The 10,940-nt window shown below is 33.6% G+C and overlaps 2 protein-coding genes across 3 annotated transcripts; both read right to left on the bottom strand.

Annotated features, from left to right (window-relative positions):
- Nucleotides 1-2,099: 2,099 nt before the first annotated feature.
- Nucleotides 2,100-4,995, bottom strand: LOC102661087 (small RNA-binding protein 11, chloroplastic). The gene is made up of 4 exons (XM_014763664.3): nucleotides 4,587-4,995; nucleotides 3,778-3,850; nucleotides 2,647-2,715; nucleotides 2,100-2,566 (listed from the first exon to the last, which is right to left on the bottom strand). The coding sequence occupies exons 1-4, from the start codon at nucleotides 4,593-4,595 to the stop codon at nucleotides 2,439-2,441; spliced, it is 279 nt and encodes a 92-aa protein (XP_014619150.1). The 5' UTR covers nucleotides 4,596-4,995; the 3' UTR covers nucleotides 2,100-2,438.
- Nucleotides 4,996-5,338: 343 nt separating this feature from the next.
- On the bottom strand, nucleotides 5,339-10,570 carry 4CL3 (4-coumarate:CoA ligase isoenzyme 3). Of its 2 annotated transcripts, XM_041006459.1 has the most exons (7): nucleotides 9,384-10,570; nucleotides 7,250-7,448; nucleotides 6,987-7,132; nucleotides 6,817-6,884; nucleotides 6,621-6,723; nucleotides 6,323-6,451; nucleotides 5,339-5,673 (listed from the first exon to the last, which is right to left on the bottom strand). In XM_041006459.1, exons 1-6 carry the CDS (start codon nucleotides 10,452-10,454, stop codon nucleotides 6,326-6,328), a joined length of 1,713 nt encoding a protein of 570 aa, XP_040862393.1. In that variant the 5' UTR covers nucleotides 10,455-10,570; the 3' UTR covers nucleotides 5,339-5,673; nucleotides 6,323-6,325. The 2 variants fall into 2 exon arrangements, with proteins under 2 accessions (XP_040862393.1, NP_001237270.1); NM_001250341.2 differs by lacking the exon at nucleotides 5,339-5,673 and having other exon boundaries at nucleotides 6,094-6,451; nucleotides 9,384-10,473.
- Between the last annotated feature and the right edge of the window lie 370 nt (nucleotides 10,571-10,940).

The raw sequence follows: 10,940 nt of genomic DNA, 5'->3' as shown, positions 1-10,940 counted from the left end.
AAACATCAAAATAGGGACTCTTCAGTCCATATACAGATACGTAACTCGATTTTTTAGTAATAAAGTTGATTTAAAACCTGTGTAGAATTGCACTTCAAACAACAAAATAAATTGCACGATTAAATAGTTGTTTTCGAATCTTAATGTATAAAATATTAACAAATTTATTTTCAAAGAAATTTTAAATTTTAATCTTCAAAAGTAAAAAAAAAAAACATAAAAAATTTATCCATTTGTTAACTTTCGTTTATTACTTTGAATGAAAGAACTGACCTAACACAAAGGGATGAAAATGTCACAAAATTAATTATCAACATAGCTGCATAATAGATTAGACCAAAATGTCACTAATTTACCATTAAATCAAAATGCCAATAATTTTTCATCAAAATGTCAGTATTTTTTTTTTTACTAAAATATCAATGATTTTTCATTGAACCAAAATGTCAGTACGTTTTTATTTGTCAGTCCCCAAATTTTGTTTTATTTGAGGATAAAATATAGTTTAATATTTATTTTCTTCTCTTTTTTATCATTACAAACATAACGTTACAATAAACACTTAAAAGGATAAGAAAGCAAAAATAAGTTAAAACAAAAATAATAATAAACATAATATTAATTAATAATCAATATTTAACTTATTAGCATTAAGATCCAACGTAACTTAGTGACATTTTGGTCCAATGAAAACGCACTGGAATTTTGATATAAAAAAATACTGATATTTTTATATGATGTGAATAATTTGTTTACAATTTTTTATAATTATTAATTATGAATTAGAATCATAAAAACTAGATATTAAGATTGACTCATATAGTGCACGTGATAAAATATTAGTATATATAAATTAGAATAAGATTATTGTTAAATAGACCTCCATTAAATATTAAAGAGTAAATTATTATGATTATTTTTTAAGTTTGTCTTAGTTACATAAAATATTTTATTTACATTATCTTTAACCCCTTGCACAAATAAAATGTGTTAAGTTCCCCTTTTGCCCTTTGTTCTTCCTCCAATTCCCTCTCTGAACTAAACAAAAACCATTGACACCTCCCTTGATGTCCCCCTCAACTCCCTTTTCCCACCATGTGTGAGTATGACACTAGCATCTCTAAACACTACTCCTGCCTCTTCGGCTAGTTCGATCTTTCCGCGCCACCGTATGAAGAGCAATGGAAGAGAACAGTTTGAGGAACAAAGCGAGAAGGAAGTCATAAAAATTCGCCTTATATTTTTCACTTGTTTACTTGTGCCTATACTTTTCAAATTCCCCTATCCTTCGATTGCGAGTTAGTAAAAAGCTACCAACCTTCAAATTTCACACATTGTTAAGATAATTGTATGGGTACTTAATGTATGCTATCATATTTAATATGTGGGGTAGTCATTGCTAAGATTTCAAAGGGTTCCATTTGAACCAAGTCACAAACCACTCTGCATTAGATTTGCAGTGAAGTTGGTCAAAGTTAAAGGATAAAAAAGATGAGGGTATTTTAGGTAGAATATTTTAATGATAACTTATTGACATTTTAGTTCAATCTATTCAACAACTATGTTGATAATCATTCTTGTGACATTTTCATCCTTCTGTATCACGTAAACGATTTCATTAATGATAACGGACGAAAGTTAACAAATGGATGAATTTGTTGTATTTTTCTTACTTTCAGATATTAAAATTTAAATTTTTATCTTTCGGAGACAAATTTGTCAGTGTTGCACACATTCAAAGAAGAAAATAATTATTTATTCTAAATTAGAGAGTAACTTGATCTTTTTGGCCATTTCAAAAACAAAATTATGAAAAATTAAATTTACTTCACGATAAATAAAACTTTTCAACTTTCACATTAACAAAAGTTATTTGAATGTGAAACTTACAACATTATTTAAATTTATACTTGTTCTATTTACTATCCAAACAAAGTTATCTTTTTTAAACTCACTTTTAAAACAGTACTCCTAAGCACAATAAGTACTGATAAAAACAAAATCAAATCAGGAGAAATCTAAAACAAAGAATTTTTTAGTTAAATCAAGTTCATCACCATCTATACATTCAAAAGCAAAAACAAGTATGAATCCCGAAGAGATATAGATAATAACTAGATTGTTTTTGCAACAAGTACGTTGATTGGTGTGACCGTTTAGTTAACGTGAACATAATATTCATTGGTGGATCACAAAATAAAACTTACACTGAAAACAAAATGAACATTATTATCAAGAAGCGCTTGGAGTAGATGCGGCTCCATTCCTCCTTATATCAAGGCTATTATGGTTGTTTAATACTTGTGCAAATCTTCATTGAGCCTCAACCATCACTTGTTCGGCAATTACACGTCTACATATATAACTCGTCCATGTAATATCTGTAAAAAGAGCTGATTCATTTTCTGAATTTTGGCATTTCATTAGGAAAAAAATAATTAGGGTTTGTAGATTCTGGCCTTTCCGTTCATGCCAATCTGTGCCTTGCATGCTTCTTCCTCTTTAGCAGAAGTGGCATATCCAAAACCTTTGGATCTATTCTTGGTTTTATTCAGTATTATATTAGCTGGAAAAGTTAAATGATATTTGCGTGAGAATTCTAATCTGGAAGATTTTAGGCTCTGTTATGACAATAGAAGCACATACCGTTCAGAACACTGCCATATTGAGAAAAAGCTTTGGCTAATTCCTCCTCTGTCGTAGAAAATGCTAAACCTGCATCAAGATTTACAGGTCATAAGTCATAACAGCAAGACAGTTTTATGTTTAGGGTAAATAAAAAGAAATACATCAGCTACATGCAGGTGACACACAGAAAGCACCTTTGGATCCAAAACAGAAGGGTGGAAGAAAATAGTCGAAGGGCACTCAAATAAACCTCCCCACAATTCAAAGTAATTTGTACTGCATTGCCATTTCTTAGTGGGTATCATTTCTTAGAGCAAAAATATTTTTGAGAACAAAAATACAGCACCAACAAAACTTGAACAAGGACAAAGTAGAGAGGTCTACATTGTTAACGGTCAAGAGCCCCCTCTCAATCCTTTAAAGATTATTTCTTCCTTCAACACAGTTTGAATACCTATCCAAACAGTTCTGCCATGAGATTGAGGCAGCCATCTATCTTATCAAAATAACTCCTGCTATCTCCCCCCTCCCCACCACCACAAACCACACTCACAAATCATCGCTAACTTGTCACAAAATCATGCATGGAAACACAATTCATAGCCCAAGAACTTACCCAAAACAAAACATTACTAGTGTTTTTTTCTGGCAGGATTCCATAATAAATTCCAACCTCCCTTGCAACTTAAATTAAGTTGGCCAGCTTGAAGTCTTTAGTTAGTAAATCAATGTTCACTTAATTTAGATTTTACTAAAAAAAACGCACCAGAAAACGACAAAGGGAGTGAAGCCAATGCCAAAAAAATTGCTGATGTCTGTTGTTACAACTTAAAGAAAGAAAGAAAATGATTTAAAGTTTCTTTATGATGAAGCTGGCAAGGGCCCTGGTAGCTTGGCTTTGAAAGTTCTCACCTAAGTCCTAACAAAAACTATTCCCTCTGCCGTAAATAATAAACAAAAACAAGTCAACATGAAAATCTTGCTTAGATTCCAATTCCATTTCTCTTTTCATTTAGTTTATATAAGCTCACTCAATTTTAAAGTAATAGTATCAGACTTACAGGAGTTTTTGAGTTTTGACAGTATATAAACCGGAATGAAGGCCTGAAGAGTAAGAGCGAAGCGAAGAGGGAAAAGAAAATAGCGTACCAATTGGAGACAAGTGAAAGCAGCAACTGGCATGGAACGAAAAGAACGACTGGGAGCAAATCCACCCACGCTTCTGATTTTCAAGGGAAGATAATGCTTAATTGATACAAGTAGTAATGGCACGGGTCAAAACATTTTTATATTTGTAATCTTTTTTAATTTTAATTTAATACTATTATAAATTTAATGTAAAGCATTTACATGTTTTTTATTATGTTTTATAATTTATATATATAAATTATTTTTTATTTATATTAATAATACATAATATTTTTTTAAATTAAAGATCACGAATGTCTCAACTTCATATAATTTAAGGTTAATCTTTCTAGGATGCTAATTCTATTAAATAATTTTCTCACATGTAATTAAAAGTGAGATCTTATATCATATCGTAGTATCAATCGTATGCTTATTAATAATTAATAATACATAGTATGCCAAAATGTTAACAATTAACAAATATATAATATATATTACTATTTTATTAATTTCTTTAAATAGTTTTAAAAAAAATAAGTATTTATTTGACGTAGTATTTTTTATTTTATGATATGTAAAGTTAATGTGTAATCTTTCCTTTATGGCTCAATTCTCAAATATGTCTTTTTTCTTCTAAAATTGATCAAGTTTGAATTTTCGTTCTTGAAAAAAAAATATCTTTTCATTCTCATAAAATGGCTTAGAATAAGGTTGATTCTGAACCTAAAGTTTTTAATTTAAATTTTTAAATACATTTTTTGGTTAAGAATAGTCACAAAATTTATAAAAAAAAAACCGCCACAAATTTTGAATTACTCTTCTCTAACCTTCTTCATCTTCCAACTTGAGTCCGCCGCGTCAAAATACCACCACAAAATGCGCAAAAAAAATCATTGCGAGTGCATTCTTGTTCATGCGCCACCGCCGTGTCGAAAACTCTTCCCAACGCCAAGAAAGAGTAACTTCACGGCGACACCGACGCACTTCGATTCCTTCAACGTCATGGTGGGAGAAAGAGAACGAGCACCAAACCCATAGCAAAACACCACACTGCACCAAACCCAGATCCATAAGCCTAGATCTGCGGCACACCAAACCCCTCTGAATCATATGTTTGTGGTTTTTTTGTTATTGTTGGTGGTGATGGTTTTCTTGGTGGGCTACACTTTGGGAGTCACTCAGTGGAGGTTTATAGTGGTGGAAGATAGAGAAGGAGGGGTACGATGTGGCAATTTTTAACCATCAAATCTTAATACTTAATTTTTAAATTATGTATTTTTTATTTTTAATTAAAATGACAGTTAAAAATCATTATTATTCATAAAAAATTTAATCTATCCTTAATCAGACAAAAATTACTAAAATTATGCATTTTAAGAAATAATAGGACTTGATTGAAGTTTTTTAAAATATCAAAACTTTATAAATAATTAGAGGATCTAAATATGTATTAAATCCAATAATAAATATCATACATATGAATTTGCTATCTCAATCTTTCAACATATATATATATATATATAATATATATATATATAATATATAATATATATATATATATATATATATATATATATATATATATATAAAGCAATCACTCATGAGTCAGGTATATTGATCTCGGTGTATGAAGAAAAAACTGGAGTCCCTGAAACCAAGAAATTCCCACACGCGTTTCATGATTACGCAGTCTCTGACAAAGTTCAAGCAACTCTCTTTCAACTCCTTGGTATCCAATATTCCACCGATCAACTTGCTCTTCCTCCATTGAATTCACTACTCTTGTATCCAAGTTGAACCTTGATCAAATTTAAAATTCAATGATTTTAGGTTAATGACAATTAATGACTTGGATTAAGTTAGGTTGCTTTTATCTTTTCCCTGTTCTGTGTTGGCTTCAATAACCCGAACTTCCTGTATATAAAACAGTATTTGATTATTGAATTGATTGAGTTCTTTCCCCCTCGTGTTAACCAACTAATTTTCCATTTGACTACACCATTTTAAGTACGATTCTATCACTTTGTTTTTAAATAGGTGTCATTTCTCTTTCTATAATATATTCCATATGCAATCATCTTAACATAAATAAAAACTAAAAATAAATTGATGGACACCAAGTTTACCAATCATCATATGAAGATGAAATCAAGTAATTAGACAAAAATGATTAGTTAAAGTTTAAATCATTTGGATATTATTCAAATTTAATTTTTAACAGATTTTTGATCAATTTTTTCTTCTCTTTTCGTCAAACTCCGAATTAACCTTGACATTTTTTTGTCTAATGAATCTAAAGGTTAAAATTTAAAAAGTGAAGAATAGAAAGGATTTGATAACACGAATAATACAAGGTCTCGAAAATTAGTGATCTAAAATCACAATACAGGCATGGTGGTGGGCAATGGACACAAAAATACAATGATTATGTGTAAGTGCAACTGCTTCTCGGACTTTGACTTAATGCAGTGAAGCATTGATACGCAAATTACACGTGAGAAACCAATAATATAAATAAATAAAAAAGAAAGATATTGCCAAAAAAAAAGGGGCAGGTTCTAGCCTTTTAAGGCGTCTGAGTGGCGGCGGTTTCTAGCTTTGCTCTGAGGTCTTTCCTTAATATCTTTCCTGATGGAGACTTGGGAATAGCATGTACAAAATAAACTTTGTGCAGTCTTTTGTAAAACACTACCTGTTGACAAAAAATTAAACAATAAGCTTCAATTAAATTTATATGTGCAGTCTTTTACATTTACTAATGTAAATCACTTCATGTTTTATGTATTTGATCGATATGATCAATGAAGTGAGCCAAATTGTGTAGAAATAGCTAAAATATAATTATTGTCACCGTTACATACCTGTTTAGCTATAAACTCTTTTACAGCCTCTTCAGTTAGATCAAAGCCGTTTGATCTCACAACGAAGGCAACAGGAACTTCACCAGCAGCAACATCCTTTTGTCTGTTAACATATTGATAAAATTATTAGTCAGTCAGTCATGTCCACTATATATGCACAATAAACCATTAAAATTCAGATTATTAAGAAGCTTACGGGACTACAGCTGCGTCTGCAATGGAGGGATGGCTTACAAGAAGCCCTTCAAGTTCTGCAGGGGGCACCTAGCAGAACAAAAGAATAAATATAATTAATTAATTACTTGCTGTCACATTGTTTTCTCTCTATAAAACTACATGATGAGGCAAATTTAAATGTAAATATACCTGGAAGCCTTTATATTTGATGAGTTCTTTCACCCTGTCAACAATGAAAATTTCATCATCTTCATCTACATAGCCAACATCACCGGTGTGAAGCCAACCCTCTGAATCTATGGTCAATGCTGTCGCTTTCTCATCGTTCAGATATCCTGACATATTTGAAATTAAGAGTAAATGCATAGCCAATTAACATATAAATTAATTCTTTCCCAAGAATGTATAAAGAAAAAGTGCAGAGGAACACTATATTATAGTAGTACTAGTACCTTTCATGATCTGTTGCCCTCTGATGCAAATTTCACCGGGTTGATTGTAGCCAAGAGAACGACCAGTTTCAGGGTCAACAACCCTGAGTTCTGCATTTCTGACTACGGTACCACAAGAGCCTGATTTTGTTGGGAAAGGTTGCTTTGCAAAGCCCAAGCACATGGACAGCACTGGTCCTGCTTCTGTCATCCCGTACCCCTAAACATACCACAAGAAGAGGATGTCCCAAGTTTAGAATTTGGATTTTGTATGTACCTTAACAACATCTAATGTTAGGAACACAAACGCATAGCACATATTTATATTTGTCAACCTTGCGCATTATTGGCACCCATCCAACTCTTTTTTCGTGCGCAATGTACCAGTTTGTGTAAATATTCCGTTTGTAATTCAACCATCAGTAATGTTATTAAGTGTATGCTTAGAACAGATTAATTTTAAAAAAGTAATTGCTCGGTTTTATAAAATTTCGTAAAACTTACCAACACAATTAATTATTCTTTTAAAAGGACATATAAAATTGGTTAGAAGAGAATAAAAAAATAATAAATATTAATAAACTAATAATTAATATTTATTTTAATGATATTTTGTTCGATTTTCTTTTAATTTAATTCAAAATTTAAATTTAGGTACCAACAAACTCATCAGAGTGATATTGTGTTTCATTTTCTTGAACGTGGGGTAATCGTTCTAACAAAAATTAATGATACTTCAAACACTAACGTATCCAAAATATATATATATATATATATATATATATATATATATATATATATATATATATATATATATATATATTTATTAAAATATAGAGTGCACTGGAGCAGATCGCCTTGCCACTGAATCTTTGACTGGTAACTGTTGGTTGGCATTACGTCACTTGGACAATTTAACTAACTCAAACTACAACGTAAATGAAGGTGCCAAGTTTGACGTTGGTTAGGTCCATGTACACGCTACTAAAAGTCTTATATGGGTGCTTGTGCGGCTTATTCACTATTTTTACATTTTGGTGTTTGGTGAGGTACTATTTTAATTTTAGTATATTAAAATATAAAAAAGAGAACTTTAAGGAAAAATATAAATAAAAAAAGTTAAAATAATACGCTATAGTATCCTTACCGAAATTATTTGAAAAAGGATTGACATGTTGAAGTACAATTTATACGAGAATTAGTCTACGTAGTACGTACTGGGAAAGGTTTAACCACCTCAAGTTGCAAACAAAGGGGAATGAAATAAAAATGAAAAAAAAAAACGCATATGCTCCGGATCACTTGATCCAAAATATACGACTGAGTATCAATAAAAAAAAATTAGCATGTACACGGTATTAAAAATATAAATAATATCTTTTTTAAACATTTTTATGTTTCTATAGTTAACATTATTTAATGAGACTTATATTATACTTTACTTAATAATAAATAATTAAAAACAGCATCAAAAGATTTTAATGTTATATAGATTGAACCGGTAAACGTTTTGAAACTGTTTCTTATTGATGATGTACGATAGACAAGTAGCAAAACTCAACTTGGAAGAACCAAATTGTAGTTTGCGATGACTCCAAACCCAAATTCATCTTTAATTTCCTTTTCCGTCCATCGCCATCATAATTAATATTTCATTTTCATATAGTCCCCAGTATATCTTTTCTAACTTTCCTGCCGAAAAATAATTTACGTTTTGTATACCTCACTTAGCTAGCCACGTTTAGAGTTAAGACACCAATTAAACAGTCAAACACAGCAAAGGCAATAGAAAAAGAAAACGTAGATGACTAGAATGGCATCATCGAATTGATTCCCCGCCCTCCAACAACCGTACGTGCACCGCATGCAAAAGTTGTATGAAAATAAGTAGCCACACAAAATACAGGTGGGAGAGTTAAATGAAGATTATGCTTATCTTATCTTAAACTAAGATTGATTGTAATTTGTAACACACTCTTTAACATATATGTAAGTTTTTCTTATTTAAAATATATAGTTACATAAAAAAGGAAACCTATGTAAATTTATAATTTATTATAAAATTCGGTCAATAATTATTAATAATAAAAGTGTTTTCTTATCAAAATAACTTGAAGGCAAGTGTAATTAAATGTAAAGTGTGGTGTTAAGTTACCTGTCCCAAAACGGCTTGAGGCACCCTGTTCCGGAGAGCTTCCACGAGCTCCTTCCCCAAGGGAGCAGCTCCCGACAGCACTAACCGTATTGAACTCAGGTCAAAATCCGCCACCATCGGATTCTTCGCCAACGCCAGCACCAGCGGCGGCACCACCATCGCCACCGACACGCGGTGCCGCTGTATGAGCTCCAACAGCGTCCCAATCTCGAACTTCTGCATCAACAAAACCGCACTCCCGGCCCTAAGCGCGCACAAAAGCACACTGTTGAGGGAGAATATGTGAAACAACGGAAGCACGCATAGGAGCACGTCCTCGGTGGTGAGGTAGAGGTTAGGGTTCTCTCCGTCAACTTGTTGCGCCACACTGGTTGTTAAACTCTTGTGCGTGAGAACCACTCCTTTAGGTAAACCCGTCGTGCCGGAAGAGAACGGCATCGCCACCGCGTCGTCGGGTTGGATATCAACCTCCGGCGCGTCGCTCTCGTTCGCCTCCGAGAGCACCGAGAAGTGGAGGCAATTTTCCGGCGGGTCGTCGACGGTCACAACCTTGAAGTCCTCGCCGAGCTTCGCGCCGTCGTCGTGGTTGCGAAGCTTGTCCACGTACATTGCCTGCGTTATGATCAGCTTCGTCTTGGAGACGGTAAACTGCTTGAAGATCTCCGCGGCGGTGTAGAACGGATTGGCTGTGGTGGCGACGGCGCCGATCATGGAGGCAGCGAGGAAGGAGAAGACGAACTCGGCGGAGTTCTGGAGAAGGATCATGACCACGTCGCCCTTGCGGATTCCGAGGTTGGACAATCCGGCGGCAATCTTGCGTGAAATGAGGTGTGTCTCGGAGTAGGTGTAGGTTTTGGCGGCGGGTCCGACGATGAGGCATGGGCGGTCGGAGAATTGGGATAGTTTCTGAAAGCAGTAAGCGTGGAGAGGGAGGTGGTTGGAGATTGGGATATCTGGTAATTTTGATTTGAAGACATGGCTAGTTTGGGGATCACAGTCACACACTTGGTTTTGGTCAGTTTTGGAGGTAGACACCTCTTTGGCATCAAGAGAAGCAGCTACCGTTGTCATTGTCTTAATGTGAGAGAATGGGAAATGGGGCAAGTGTGGAAAGTAATATAAGGGAGGGGGTGTTAGGTGGGAAGGAATGAATGAATGAATCGCCTTCTTCTTCTAGCCATTCTTACTTACCTACCTACCCACCCCCTTCAGCCTGCCATTGTGGATCCTTATTAAATAAATCAAACTACACCTAATTCATTTTCAAGGTAAAAACTTATTCTTAGTCAAATTTTGATGCAAGCTCCATTGGAGCTTGTAGGCCTAGGATCTTCTTCATCAATGGATTCCTTTGCTTCTTGGAAGATAAATGGCAGCGGAATGGAGAAGGAAGAGAGAGAGGAGACGCCACTTCAAGGAGAAGATGAGTCTAGAAGAAGCTCACCACCATAGGAGGCCATGGATAAGAGCTTGGAGGAAGAAGGAGATGAATGAAGGGAGAGAGAGAGAAGAGCACGAAATTTTGTGCTCAAAAGGAGCTCTGAAATCTGAAGTTAA

This window comes from Glycine max, chromosome 11 (genome assembly GCF_000004515.6).
Source record: "Glycine max cultivar Williams 82 chromosome 11, Glycine_max_v4.0, whole genome shotgun sequence".
In the NCBI taxonomy this organism is placed as follows: Eukaryota; Viridiplantae; Streptophyta; class Magnoliopsida; order Fabales; family Fabaceae; genus Glycine; species Glycine max.
Note: the sequence above shows the minus strand (reverse complement) of the source record. Positions and strands in the feature narration are given on the sequence as shown.